The following is a 15,656-nucleotide window of genomic DNA, read 5'->3' as shown; positions in this document are numbered from 1 at the left end:
GGAGCAGAACAGGCAGATCTACTGACATAAGGGAGCTATTCACTGCTGGGAGGAGCAGGGGGCAAGACAGGAGAGGTCTGCTCTGCCATGTGGACTAGCTCCCTGGCCTGAGATAGAACTCACACCTCAGGGGCTGGTGAAAGCTTGATAGCTGAGACTTTAATCCCTGGGACATCAGGGAGGCCTTTAAAAATGCCTTTTTAATTGTTTTGTAAAATTTTGTTATTTTAGAGTACAGTTTGAGTTTTGACAAATGTGAAAGTTATATATAACCACTACCACAATCATAATACAAAATGATTCTTTACTTACCACCCCCAACTCCCTTGTGTTACCCGTTTAGATATTTTCTGGTCCTAGGTTCTATGTGGTTAACTAGTTATTCTCAGTTTACATAGTGTCATGCTTTGCTTAACACCCAGGACACATTCTGAGAAATGCATAGTTAAGGGATTTTGTCATTGGGTGAGCATCGTGGCTCTGTAGAGTCTATAAAACTGGACGGCATAGCTCAGTCCATACCTAGTCTAGATGGAATAGCTCATTCAGGGTCAAATGATGACCGAAATGTGACACACGTCTGTGAAGCTCTAACAGGTATGTTATGGTCCACATTATAGCTGTACCTCAGTTTACTTAATCATTTCCATTGACAAATATGTGGGTTATTGACCCTTTTCACTCTTACAAACAAGGCTGCAGTGAATATACATAAATGTCTATGCACCCAGGTAAATAGCTCTCAAAGGGTGGAATTTCGTGCTCAGTAATTTGATAGTTATGACTTAGTTTGCCCTTCTAAAACATTGTACAATATATGAATGTCCATTTCCCCATATCGTTGCCAACACTAAATATTACCACACTTCCAAAATATTTTTCAATGTTAGGTAAAAAAATATTTCATTCTCTTTCTTACAACAGAGAAAACTGAAACCAGTGATTTAAAGACTTACTGACAGGTAGATTATTACCCACTTTTTGTATTGTTAAACCTAAATTTCTAGGTTATCAGTTAGTCTGGTTCATAAAGAAAGACAATTCCTTTTGAAAGAAATGGCAGGGTTAAAGAAGCGATGTGATTTGAGATGCGAAACATAAGATTTCACATACTTTTTTCAGGAGGTGGTGTTTTATATGCTGGCATTTTATATACTGGCAGGCCCAAAACCACAGGTCCAGGTATCTTAATTTTATTGCTATAAAATACTATTCCCAGAAGATTTTTAAATCGAAAAGAATCCACAACATAAAACCTCAAATATTAGTGTTGGCTGAGAGGTAAGAGAAGCCATAGCCCTTGGTGATTTATTATTTAACAACTTTGTGGTTTCCCTGGGCCTTATTGGAACAGTCAAAGAACAAGAGAAGTTACCTGTTTTCATAACTGTGACTGGGGTCCAGAACAGAAGCTCAAGATGAATAAGGGGAGAAATGCCAAGCCAGTGGAGAGGGACAGGGAACACAGACAGCCCCTGGGTGCCATAGACGTTGGTCGGCATAGCTCAGAGCAGTATGTTGGTTGACTCAGTGCTCACCTTGCCTTTGTAACGAGTTGTCAGACTGGGCTGAACCCCAAAGGCAGCCCCTGAGTCTTCTTTATTTTCATCAGTTATCAAGATGGGCTTGGGATGAGAGATACTTTTGTGGCACCAGTCTAATAGAGTTTGAAGGATTCTTGGAAACTATTACATTTACTGACTTTCCAGATGACAAAACCAAGGTGCAGAGAGAGAAAATGATTTGCATAGGTAATGATCATGACATTTTAAACTTGATACTATTGAATAATGAAAGGGAAGCACTCTTTTACTTGAACTTTGAAGACATAACAGATTCTTGGACAGAAAAGTACCCTTGCCTTGAAATTCCTGAAGCAGGTGTGGCACATAACTAGTGTGTGTGCCCAGCCCCGCTTCCCCACATGCCTGTGGCAGCCATCATTTATCAGCCTCAACCTGCTTTCTTCAGTCAGGCTCTGACCCAGCCTGAGAATCCCCTTTAGCACAGTGCTGGAGACAGCCAGTCACAATGGATCTGAGTTTTTGTGCAAATTAAAATCTATCTACCCCGGGCTTCCAAATGCAAGGGGTTAAGTCTCAGCACTATGAAGCTATCAGAGCCGCTGCAACATGAGTTCAATCCCCTGCCAGGGAGCTGACCCACATGGTGCAGCAGCCTCTCCTGTCTCGCCTGCTGCTCCCCTCTGCAGTATATTTCAGTTCATCTGCCTGTTCTGCTCCCCACTCTGTCTCTGGTGAATCCTCTTACCCACAGCCCCTGCATCGCTGGCCTGCACCCCAGTTCCTGTTTGTATAAATAAATGAATCTTTAAAAAATATATAATGATCTGCCCCACTCTCCTAAATGATGTATCCACACGATTCATGATGTGGTGATATTAGCAGAAACCACAAGAACTTGGTTTGTCTCTTGGATCTTCTTATTCCTAGCCCTGTGATCTTAGGTAAACAAACTTTCTGGGACTGTTTCTTTCTCTTGAAATGAAGGATTTGAATTAAACCATCTTTTAGCGTTCTTCCAGCTCTGAAAAGTATGATGACTCAAGGTCTATAGACCTTCTCCAGAGAACTTTATAGTTAGAACTATGTCTTTTTTTTTCATCTTTATTTTTCATATATATATATATATTCTTTTTTTTTTCATAGTTGCAGGCACTTCATACTCTTTAAAAACCATTTTGAGGTTCTTAAATGTATCTAGCATTTTCAGGCTAGTTCTTTTCATCTGCACAGTTCCATTAATCCATAATCTCCTGAAACCAGAATTAAGGGGTTCACATGGGAGAAACAGTGGAAAGATTCACTTAAAACCAGGACACTCTTCTTGGCCACAGGGACTTGAATGTTCTCACACAGTCTGGAGAGAGCTGTTGTGTCCTGCTTGAGTTGCTTCTTCGTTCGCACTTCCTGAGGATGCACCGGCCAGCCAGTCAGACAGGTCTCTGCAAGAGGCCTTCTGAGCGCCCTGGCCGTCTTCCACCCTGCTCACTGTTGACCTGCCTCCCTGCTTGTCTTCCAGGCCCCGCTTCCCTTCGGGCCTATCCTCTCCTCTCGGTCATCACCCGACAGCCCACTGTCATCTCTCATCTGGTCCCTGCCACCCCTGGAATCACCCAGGCATTATCACGCCACCCGGCCACTGAGGCTGCCGCTGCTGAGACTCCGGGCGGCGAGGCGCTGGGCAGCAGTGAGTCAGAGACAGAACAGCCCACCCCCCGGCAGAAGAAGCCTCGCCGGAGCCGCACCATCTTCACCGAGCTGCAGCTCATGGGCCTGGAGAAGAAATTCCAGAAGCAGAAGTACTTGTCCACCCCAGACAGGTGAGGAGTCAGAACCGGGGCTGCCAGCGGTGACGGCCCTTGAGGAGGGATCTCCTTGTGCTCTTGGTATAAGGACTATGTTCGAGATGCTTGACATAGGCAGGCATTTATTTTCTCACGCACTTCATCTCAGCCTTGGTTTAACAGAATCCAGCCCACCAGAATTCATTACAGCCAGCTGTAGACTTCATGCTCCACGCAAGGCAGATCTTAGTAATGATTGCCCAGGGGCTCGTTTGGCAAGTGTGTTTGGCTTTTAGAGCCACTTAAACATGAAGTGGATACAGCAGGGGAGTGGAGGGAGAAGGGTCAAGAGTGGGGGAGGGAAGAGGACAGGGGACTGTGGTGACAGTTCATGGGGGAATCGGTGGTGAGATTTATGGGGATTTCTTCATTTATTGCACAGAAATGAAGAACAATGTAAGAAAAAATATCAACATGCAGTGGGACTGATCTGGAATTGTGGTCCAGGGTCTTGCCCCACCCTCCAACTCCCGTGGCTCAGTCTGTTGGCCTGGTGACAGGGCTGAACTGGGACCCAGGAAATGGTCTATCTCAGTGAATTTGATGGTTATGAAGTCAGAACCACTTAGCTGAAACCAAGTGAGAGTCCCTTCCTCCAACACGTTAGAGATCCAGGTGAGGGTGACTTTGCCCTTCGCTTACTTCAATATCTTTATTTTAATATCTTTAGTTACAAAATGGGCAAGAGTGTGTCTTCTCTCGTTCTTTCAAACTCACCCTGGAGATGGCTGGGCCCCCAGGTGATCCTATTCACTGGGATGATGTTCTAGGTCTTTCTTCTCTCCTTTTGCTCTCTTGTCTTGTCCCTATCAGGTCTGACTCCAGTCCTCTTAGAAAGGAAAAGAAACTTCAGTGCATCTCGTAGGCCATTTATTTACTCATTGTTTGATAAAACTTTCAGTGAGAGAAATGTCTGCAAATCATTGACTTAGAATCGTGTGCCAAGTCAATAAACTGAGCACCCACTTGCCATTTGCCAGGCTTCTCCAGTGCACTGAGCACTGCAGCAGCAGGGATGATGGTCCAGAAAGTACTAGCTAGAATGGGTGCTGCTCTGTTACTGGGTGTGTCTGATGGGATTAGGGAAGGCTTCTCAGAGGAGTCAACATTTCACTTGAGCTTTGCTCCAGGAGAGCGCGGATATTCCACAGAAGGCACAGAAGCGTGTTTATCGGACCTGTGGAGGGAACTGCGGGTGGGTGGACATCTCCAGCACAAAGTGTGACTCAGGATACGGTAGGAGGTGAGGCCGCAGACAGGGAAACAATGCCGGAGGAACCTTGTATGCCTGGTCAACGAATGTGAAACTTGTCATTTATGGGACTGTTTAGCAGCCAGTATGACCTGGAAAGGACATGGCCAGCTTTACATTTTAGAATCTTCATGTTGGTGGCACCAAAATCGATTGATTCAAAAAGGAAAAGCAGGGAAACCAGTTAGGAGAGAGTCTAGAGAAGACCTGAATGAAGGTGGAGACAGTGAGAATAGAGATGAGAAAATAATCAAGGAACAGTTTTAATGTGGGATAAGCAGAATTGGCACCGGGGCAAGGAAGAAAAAGGAGATCAGGTGGTTCCCAGCTGGGGGACCAGGTTATCGGCAATGCCAGTAGCAGAAGGTGCCAGGCAGAGGACAGTGAGCTTGGTGGGGAAAGCATGAGCTCTGTTCTGGACCTGAGCATCTTGGGTGCCTTTGGGTGGACAGTGAAGACAGGTCTGTGGATTGGGGATTCATAGCTAGGGTATCCAGGTATCAAGTGACTGTTTTGATGCCCTCCACCCTAAAATGGGGAGCCTGAAGTCCTCAGGGAACCAGATGGAGTGGGCATTGTTATTTATGAATCGCATGGTGGTGCATAAGAAGGGTCTTGATATGTTTGGGTAAAATTTTAGAAGTATCTTCTAGAAGTCAGAATGTTTGAACAGAAATATCAGTTCCTAGTAGACTTCCCAGCGCTTCCTGATACCTGCCCAGGCATTTCTCAGATGACCCAGTCAGGACTGATTCACTTGCCTGGGGAGGACCCAGCTGGCTGGCAGGAGGCTGCGCCTCACCCCACCCTCTCAGTGTTCCTCCCTCCTTACGTGACCAGCCCCATGGCGCTCCCTCCACCAGCACTGCCCTCCCTCTTCCTCTGTTTGTTTCCTTCGTTTCCTAGGTGACCTTATTTAAGCGAAAATGCAGGGAAGTGCGAATTTGTAACGGTGGCAGGTAATGAGAGAAAGCCGATGACAGGGAAGCTTGATTTTGTAGCCAGAGTGAGTCAAGGGCACATTTTTCCCAAATGAGCTAACACCATTTGCTAATGCAGCAGCAGAACTGTGAACTGAATCTTCCATTGACTAAAGCACCTGATGGCCTCAGGTGAACTGGCTGGAAGGCCTGGTGGGAGCTCAGGAGAACCTGTCTCCAGGCAGGAGTGAGAAACCACAAGATGGTAGGGTGCTCTTCCCCCCTCCCTCACCACCCCCTGGATTCTTGGTTCTACATGAATAGCTACTTGGGAAGCAGTGCTTGTTTAGTGCGATGGCTAAGTGCTGTTTGGCCCTGGCAACTTATTAGCTTCAGTCTGTTAGTCACTTTCAATATAACTGTCAACTTCCAGTAGCCCTTTTGCTGTGACAATCAGATATATGTGAATGCAGGTTAAAGGTGGCTCGAGATCCCTTGAAAGAAGACCATTTTTATTACTGGAGATATAAGTGTGTTCAGGCGCTCTGTTCAGGGCATCCAGTCAGCACCTAGCACCTTCCGTGCTGACATCAACCTATGGTCTTTGTGGTGGTGGAGGTGGCTCTTTACTACTCTGGTAGAGCACTCACACCTGAGATTCTTCATTGTCCAGGCTGTGGCTGCAGGTTTGGTGACCTAATGGACTTTGGTTCACAAAAGGCAATCCTCAGAGAGCCCTTCAAAAGTGGTGGTCACTACTCAAGCTGTATCTAGGTTGCTGCATTAGCCATTGACACTGCTTTAGTAACTGGTGTTGACCACAGGGAGGCCACTGGTGTTGGTCCTTTGAGTTGATGCTCAGTTCTTATCAACTTGCCTTGACATACAGTCTCCAGGGCGGAGGTTGGGGGCTTGGTTCCCTTTCTCATTTCACAGGCTGCACTGGGGAATTCTTTGTCATTCTCTGTGATATAGCATTCCTGCATTTTCCCTACTAAAGCTGAGCTAGAGCTTCTCTTTGACAGAGCTAATATGTAGAAAAATATGGTGAGCCCCTAAGTAAACGGAGGTACATAAGTCAGAGGTAAGTAGATTTAATTCCTGGCTCCACCTCTTACCCTAGGGTTGTCTGCTAGAGGGCAGCAAACTTTTTCTGTAAGGAGCCAGAGAGTAAGTATTTTAGGCTTTGTGAGTCACAGGGTCTTTATCACAAGTATTCAATGTTGATGTTGTATCATTGAAAGCAGCCATAGACGATATGTTAACAAACAAGTGTAAACTTTACTTAAAAGGATTTGCCCACTGTTGCTGAAAGGTTCTTTGACTCTCTCTGAGCCGAGGACTTCTCATTTTTCAGATGGGAATAATTATACTTACTTTCAGTGTTGTGAACGGAACGAATAGGATCACAGATGTCATGGGCTTAGATTGTAGTCTGGGATGCTGCAGACCTCAGGAAATGGTGGCTGCTTTGCTGGAATTAGCTCCAACTGCACACTTCTCAGGAATGGCTTTGACATTCCGGATTTTTCAGGCTACAGGGAAATGCAGAATCATGATTAGTAGTGAAATGAAAAGCAGGAGGAGTTAATGGCTGCTTTGTTTCTTTCTTTTAAAAAAAATCATTTATGCATACAGAACTGGGGGATGGGCCAGAGGTGCAGGGGTGGTGATAGAATTCAACAGAGACAGAGCGGGGAGCAGAACAGGCAGATTGACTACATATGCTGAGGGGAGAAGCAGGTGGGTTAGGAGAGCCCTGCTGCACCATGCCTGGCCAGGGATCAGCTTCGAAGTGCTGTGCTTTAACCCCTTGCGTCACCAGGGAGGCCCCGTATTGTTTCTTTTGAAATCTGGCATTGGAACAATTTAGGACAGCTACCATGAATGACTCAATCCAGTGAGAAGCATTTTTGAGCCATTGTCCTGATTTTATAATGCAGTAGGCATTTTTGTGGCTATAAAAGAAGCAAAAGGCAAACTCTTCTTTTGCAGTCAAGTTAGGGAGGCAGAACTAACTCATATGAAGCAATTAGACACCAGTGCATAATCTGGAGTCATCTGGGTGATGGCCAGCCCAGGGGAGGGTGTAGAGGAGATAACACTTGTGGACTGAGGGGCCCTGGAGGTTCAGCCACTGGGGGTGGGGTTTGAGTTGGCTCCGGAATGATAAGTGGGACCCTTGTAAGGGAAATACAGCTTTACCCTTCTTTTTCAGTTTGAATATGAGGTCAGGCTTCATTTTTACAGGATCAAAGAAAAGGCTCTATCAAGTCAGGAAAAGGACTTTGCAATGAAGACTCAGAATTTTTTTTCAGAATCAATGTAGAAAGTAAATGTTTTCTGAGGGATGCCCTAGTAGACCTGGGGTGTGGGCATCAGTTTCTTAGCTACCTTGAGTTTCATCCATTGGCTTCTTGGAAGGAAAGCAAAGTTCCTTGGGGAAGAATTGGCTTAATGGGGGAGGGCTGGGCTTGGGAGCACTGTCTAGAGCTAGCCATCAGGACCCCTTCTCTCGCCAGCCTTCCTTCTCCTCATCGTTCCTCATCTTGTGCCTTCTAGGTTGGACTTGGCCCAGTCTCTAGGACTCACTCAGCTTCAGGTGAAGACTTGGTATCAGAACCGAAGGATGAAATGGAAGAAAATGGTAAGAAAGAAGAGAGTGGACTGAACCATGTGCCCAACATAATGGGAAAAAAATCTTACTACAGGGCTGGCAAGAAGGCATTTGACGAGACAGACCATTTGGTGGGTTAGGCTTGAGAGACTGAAAAGCCTTTGAAGGTCCTGCCTCTGAGGGAGGCCCCTTAAGTAGTCAGATAAGCCATTCCTCCTGACCTGCATTTCCAAACCTGAAAGATCTTCTTTTTTCACAGTTTACTTAGAAATATAGGAGAAAGAAGACCCACAAGCTTTTCAGTTGCTAGTTTTAACCCCACCTGCTAGCCTTTTCAAAGAACTTCCTTCCCCGCCCACCAGGAGCTAAGAATAGAAGACAGAGCTCTTTGTTGGTAATGGCATAAAGAGCACATCTGCTTTAGTGCTGTATCCTCAAAGGCGGTGAGTCTCCAGTCTCCAGCTTTATTGGGCATTGGAGGAACCAGGGTGGCAAGATCCCGACTTCTTGTGTCAGGACAGGGCTGGGTGCCCAGTTCCTCTGATACCCCTGGCATAAGTGACAGTGGAGGCTATAGCCCAGTGCCTGGCTAAGGAATCATCCCATCTATGGCTTTTAAATGAACTTTGTTTAGAAGTTCATTTAAACATCTTTATGTTTCAAGGAACTCAATTTTGTACTAGTTTACCCATTTTTTTTTAAAAAAAGCACTGTTAAACCCAAATTTTCCACAGTAACTAAGAGTTTCGTTTCTAGTTTTGTGAAGAAGGTCACAGTTCAGAGAAAAGAGGGATAGGAGGGGGATGGGAAGAAGTCCGGCTCTATTCTTTAGAGACCAGGTACTCCCAGCCTCCTACATGGACCTTTCTCTCACGTGTCCTGAATTTTACTTGCCCTTTTCCCTCAGTAGATGAGGTAGCCCAGGCCTGCCTGGGTGACATTCTGATTCAATAAGCTCTCTGGTCACAAGTATATGTCCAGGTGTTTGAAGGGCTTGAATATATTTTCCACAAGCACCAAATAACTAAGGTTCTCCCCAGTCAGTTTTTAAGGAAAAAAAAAGAGTTAATAGACATTTTCTCAATTTTATGTTCTTTTTCTCTCTCAAAATTGACTTACTCCCATGGGGATTACAACTGAGATAGAAAATGCACAAAATGAAGAATGATGTAAAGAAAATGAAAATGAATAAAATAAAAATGAATAAATTAATTAATTGCAAAAACTGATTTACTATTAGTTCTCAATGCTATGTAAATTTTACACCTCGATAAATATATAAACCACATCACCACCAAAGTTCTAATGTCAGTCACTACTATCAGATTGACCCTTCTACCATTTTCCCAACCCCTGTACTCTCAGCTTTGTATTTTCGCCCCATCATGGTTTTTCTTAAAATTTTAATTCTTGCTATTCCCTGCTAACAATGTAGAAAACAAACCACAAATTAATCTTAACGGGGAAAAACAATTTAAAACCAGTAAGGCAGCATCCATTAGATTTCCGGGAAGGAATTCCTGGGCAGATCTCATGGTTTACTCTTGGGAATCTGGCTCTGAGATGGAAGACTTTTCAGATGGAGGTGGCTTGGCTCACAAGACCCTTTCTAGTTGAGGCAGAGCTGCGAATTGCATGAACCAGCACACAGCTACTATATGCATCAGCAAATATGTATGTAATGTCTCCTGTGGAATCAGGTCTTGTAGGAAGTAACCAAAGAAAATATGATCCTGCCTTCACAGAATTTATGATGTAGTTGGGAAATTGAGGTCCAGGAAGCAGCTAGAGAGCACATTGTAATTAAGTGCTGGTGGTGGTTTAGTGTAGATTTTTTTTTACAGATTTATTTATTTATGAATACAAGAACTGTGGTATAGGCCGGAGGTGTTGGGGGCGGGGGTGTGTGTGTGAGAGGATTCACCAGAGACAGAGTGGGGAGCAGAACAGGCAGACCGATGAAGTCCACTGCTGAGGGGAGCAGCGGGCGGGTCAGGAGAGGTCTGCCGCGCCATGTGGGTCAGCTCCCTGGCTAGGGGTGGAACGCATGCTGCAGTGGCTATGGATAGCTTCATACTGCTGCTCTTTAACCGGGTGCACCACCAGGGAGGGCCCCAGTCTAGATTTTTAAGTAGTCATTCAGAAAAGAGTATTGGGGAAGGTGGGAAAAGTTGAACGGGATGGATAAATGACAGCTAGGTAGTCATTTCAAATGTCATTTCAAAATTTCTAGAATGCTAAGACACACATGAAACTTGCTGGAGAAGTCTTTTGGGGGAACTGGTCTCTAAAAGAATCAGATTTGGGAGTGAGAAATTCTGGGCTGTGTTCCGTGCTTGCCCCTCCCTGGCTGATTTTGGGCAAGTCCCTTCACTGCTTTCTGGTGCAAGTTCCACCACCCACCTCCTTCCTCGTCAATCATCGTCATCAAAATCAATGTCTCCTGAATGGCAGGGGTATTGTTTAAATTGGTTATCAGTGATCTTCTCATGAGTCAGATGATTAAGGAATTGACAGCCTGCCACCTCTGTCAGCACCGCCCAGCGCCTGTGGGACAATGCGTGTGCCGGTGCCTCTGACGTCACTTGTTTTTCACAAGCTGCTGTGCTGCCCGCACAACTGTGGGTTGGTTCTTGATGGTTATCAATGTCATTTAAAGCGACATGGAGGTAAAGTAACTGAGCAGATCGAACCTCCGAGAGCATGAGAGCACTCCCCAGGCCAACCATTTATTCGGGAGCACAAGCACCCGCCTCTTGTTCATTCTGGCAGTCATTTATTTATTGGGCACTGATTTTCACCAGGGCTTGGAGATGCCAAGACATGAACCTGCCCACTAAAAAAATTTAGTACATTTAGAAAGGTACTTTGTCAGGTGGAGGAGGACACAGACCTGTAGACTAGCAGTTATACAGAGGAATCGCGATGAGGTCAGTGGTGATTTATTTACAGGGCTCAGGGAAAGGTTTCTGGTGGGTGAATAGAAATGTGTCACATGCAGAAATAAACAGGGACGGCGCGGCAGACCTCTCCCGATCCCCCCACTGCTCCCCTCAGCATTGTACTTTGTCCTTCTGCCTGTTCTGCTCCCCACTCAGTCTCTGGTGAATCCTCTCACCAACCCTGCACACCTCTGGCCTGTACCCCAGTTCTGTAATGCATAAATCAATAAATCTTTACAAAAAACAAACAAACAAAACAAACAAACAAAAAAAACCGGGGACTAGCCATGTTTCAGAACAGCTGGAGCCCAAATGTGAGTGACTCTTCAGCTGTGGGCCTGGACCCCAGGTCAGTGAAGAACTGTCTGTCAGCTGGGATGACTTTACCTATTGTGCTGGTAAAACTCTTTCAAGGCTATCTCTTCAGGTAATGGGGAGGAAAAGAAAAAGATAATTGGGTAATAAAGATGTCTCAAGGCTAGTAACCTAATTGGAACTGGAAAAAGATTAGCACTTGATTCTCAGAGTTATTCACAGGACTGCCAGGGACTAGGTTGCCAAAACCAAGATAGCATCTCTGACTAGTTTTTACCGGTCAGCATTTGTAACCTATAGCGGGTTGGGTAAATTTAATCTTGCACATTAGATGGGACACTCATCCTCTATTCCAATTCTGTTTGGCTCTAGTTCCATTAGGCTCCACAATGTTTTGCAACAGGCTCATTATTTGCTGGTCCTTTTCAGCTTTAAATCACAATTCCTGTTCGGCGAGGAGCTCTCCCTCCCTCTCCCCATCACAGAATTGGGTGGGCCTCATACCGTGCGTCATAAACATCTTCCGCACTGAAAATCTCCAGATAGTCAACAATTCCGTGAACTTGCTACCAGTTGCTATCTGTGTGATCTCAGGCAGGTTACTTAACCTCTGTGTGCCTGTTTCCTCATCAGTCAGGGCATACTAGATACCTTATAAGGTTGTGGTATTAACTGAGTGAATCCCTGTTAAACCTAGAAGAGTACATGCTGTCCCGTGGGGAGCCAAGAAATGTTAGCTGCTCTTCTTCTTCTTATCTTTTTATTATTAAAAAAGTCACTATTTTTAGAATTTATCCACAATGCATGTATCCAGAGAATGCAGACTTTGGAAGCCAAGAAAGATGAACTGAACATGAATTCTGCAGGTTTCTGAGACTCTGAATCTTCTTTTCAGTCAAGAATGGTCCCGTTCTGTCAAGAATTAGCCTTTCTCATTCTCTCTTTGCTAGCCTTCCCCGGGTCAGTGTCACGGCATTTCAGGCCCGACTTGGGATACAGTGGACCGTGTCATGTTTAGGCTGAGAAAGCCTATGAACCAGGTCGCTGGGAAAGGAGTCACACTGGAGTATCTAAACTTGCTTCCTAGTTTCACAGAAACGGTAGTCTGTATGTGGTCCTCGCTCTGCCACTGCGCTGCAGATAAAAAAGGGAATGAATACCAGCCCAGTGAAGGAGTCGATGCCTTAGGGTCTGCTGGGAGATTGCGTAGTTGTAGATAAATATTGAAATTAGAAATAACAGCTGCACATTGTAAGTATCCTCTGCACATCCTTCCCAGTGGAAACCTGGTAAGAGTGCTAGATTTGAATGGTCAGGGGTTTTGTATGCAAATCCCTTCTCTGCCCTGGGCAGGCAGGGTCCTTTCACCTTTTGGCCATAGAAATCACTTCTGCTTGCTCAGTGTCCTCTCTGAAAAATGCAGGAGGCAGAAGCCTCGGCTGTCAGTCCAATTCCCCTCTAGTCTATCACCTAAGCACCCAGGACAGGAAGCAAAGCCTTGCATTGACACCCTCAGCAACAGGATAGCTGAATATCTAGTTTTAGAGTTGCCAGAAGGGGCCGTAGCAGGCATGGCTAATAAAAGTAGATAGTGCTGCAATGTTTTCCAAATGACATGTGACGTTGCCTGCAACGGGTTATCCGGCCTCTCTGGACCAAATGTCTAAACTGGCTCGAGGACTCACTGGGGAGGAGGGGTCGTGGGAGAAGGGCCACGGAGTGCATGAGAATGTGCAGCTCCTGGTGTGGGGTGGTGGTGAGATAATTGCATGTCTCAGGTGTGCTGGGAGGCAGGAGGCCAGAGGTCGAATGCGGAAGGCAGCCAAGAAAGTAGTTATCTCCTAATTATTGCTTGTGCTGGAATGTTTTATTCCATTTAGAAAATGGTCTGATTGTTTTGATTTTTCTTCATGCAGTAGGAAAACAGCCAGGTGGGGTCTATCCAAACTGTGTGGGTGGTGTTCTCTAATTGCTGGGCTGGACTTTTTTTTTTTGCCAATTAGGTGGCTTCCTAAGACCTGCCCTTTTATAAGTTGATTACTACATGGGGCAACTTAATTTTGTATAACCTCTTTCATACCCAGTGCAGCTGCTTTCAACATGTAAATTTCATCTTGGCACATTTGGGTGCTTTCAACAGCCTGTGCTCAGACTGGAGTGAAAATCAGATCCTGACTTATGTGAAAAGGAATATAGGGACATCTTCTCCCCAGAGGTGGATTCTGTCAGCATCTATACCGTGTGAAAGTTCCCCTTTATGGCTGTGTGTTAGCTGTTTGGGTGGTAAGGACAGTGACTGAGCAGACTGAAAGCTCAAAGGAGGTATTTACTGAAAACTTTTGTTTTCTTCATACACAAAAATTAACTCAAGATTATAGATCTGAGCGTAAAATCTAAAACTAGAAAACTGTCAGATGAAAATATAAAGACTTGTGTTAGGCAAAACCTTAAATATGACTCCAAAAGTACAAACAACAAAGCGAAGAACATGAGCAAGGAAGTAAAAAGGCAGCAAACAGAACAGAAGAACATATTTGCAAATTTCATATCTGATAAGGGACTTGTATCCAGAATACGTAGAGAAATCTTACAACTCAGTAATATAAAGACAACCAGATTGAAAAATGGACCTTGACCAGATTTATCTTCAAAGGAGATGTACAGCTAGCCCATCAGCACAAGACAAGATGCTTGACTTCATTAGTTAGTCATCAGGGAAAGGCAAATCAAAACACAATGAGATACCATTTCACACCCATCAGGATGGATAGGATAAAAACTCTTAATAACAAGTGCTGGCGAGGCTGTGAGGAAGTGCGGCCTCCTGTATGGCCGATTAGAATGTAACATGGTATAGCTGCTTTAGAGAACAATCTTGGAAGTTCTTTAGAATGTTCACTTCTGGGCACATATCTATAGAGAATGAAAACGGGGCCTTGAACAAATAATTGTTCAGCCATGTTCATAGCAGCATGATTCACAATAGCCAAAGTGAATTGTGTCCAAGTGTCCATCAGCTGATGAATGGGTACATGGAATTGGTATGTCCATACAACGGATATTATTTGACCATAACCAGGAATGAAGTATGATGAAACATGAATAACCTTGAAAACGTCACGTGATGAAGCCAGTCACAAGGATAACGTTGTGTCACTGTAGTCACATGAAAATGCCCGAAATAAGTTAATCTGTAAACACAGAAATAGACATGTGGTTGCTTAGGGTTTCAGGGGCAGGAGCTTAGGAGAAATGGGTGTGGTTGCTAATGAGCATGGTGTTTTTTTGGGGAGGGGTTTGATGAAATGTTCTAAACTTATATTCTAGTGAGAATACACAATTCTGTGTGTCTACTAAAAATCATTAAGTTGCATATTATACATGGAGCAATGTATGGTATGTGAAACATAGTTCAGTAAAGCTGCTTTTTCTTTAAAAGAACTTACAATTTATGGAGTTCCAACATTCTTACAGTTCAGCACCAGGGTCTTCCGCTGCTCTTAAAGGAAAGATGTCACTAGTAAATATTTCGTGACTACTGACTTCATAGAAAGGTAGTTGGAGATTAGATGTTTGAGGCACAAGACGGGGCAGGGGCTAGTTAGGTATGCAGGCAACAAGAAACATGCCACTTATAATTATCTGTGCTAATCCAGCTCCCCCCAAAAGCCCTTCTTACTAGCTGCCCAGAAAATCAACACTATTAAGCTGGGGTTCAGTGCCAACACAGGAAGGAGTGTATTATATTCCAAAGTAACATGTAAACATTCAAAAAATTTACCCCTGACTAAATCACAGGATCCTTTTGTGGGTAACAAATTAGGATGGCACATGTACATGTCCTTTGAATCGGCAAATGCCATTTGGAGTACTGCCATTTTACGGTTTTATAGCTTTCGCTAACTCTTTGGAAGGGTTTGTTGGAAAGGTTATTCATTTGATGACAGTTTTTGGATGCCTGCTATGGGGACAGAGTAAGAGGGGCAGGGTGGTAAACATGCAGAGATACTCACTTATGCAATGCATGCTGGTAGGAGTGGGTAGGGTGCTCAGAGGGCATGTGATGGGGAGCATTAAACCTAGACATGAAGGTCAGGGAAGACTCTGAGCACTGGCAAAGCTGAGTTAATGAGATGAGGAGGGTGGGAGGCAGATTCAGGGCTGAGAAGATTGCTGTTAGGAGTAGTTCTGGCATTTTCTTTTTTTTTTTTTTATTAAAAAGTTTATTTTTACATCATTTTTC

The 15,656-nt window shown here is 44.6% G+C and overlaps 1 protein-coding gene across 1 annotated transcript in view; it reads left to right on the top strand.

The window, feature by feature from the left end:
* The window catches only part of BARX2 (BARX homeobox 2), a 67,564-nt gene that overhangs the window by 49,555 nt on the left and 2,353 nt on the right, over positions 1-15,656 (top strand). Inside the window, exons 2-3 of the mRNA XM_004689099.1 lie at positions 3,043-3,343; positions 8,102-8,186. Coding sequence (XP_004689156.1) covers positions 3,043-3,343; positions 8,102-8,186 — 386 coding nt within the window. The remainder of the gene's footprint in view (positions 1-3,042; positions 3,344-8,101; positions 8,187-15,656) is intronic.

The sequence above is a fragment of the Condylura cristata genome, unplaced genomic scaffold (assembly GCF_000260355.1).
Source record: "Condylura cristata isolate star-nosed mole 26May11 unplaced genomic scaffold, ConCri1.0 scaffold00025, whole genome shotgun sequence".
NCBI lineage: Eukaryota > Metazoa > Chordata > Mammalia > Eulipotyphla > Talpidae > Condylura > Condylura cristata.
Note: the sequence above shows the minus strand (reverse complement) of the source record. Positions and strands in the feature narration are given on the sequence as shown.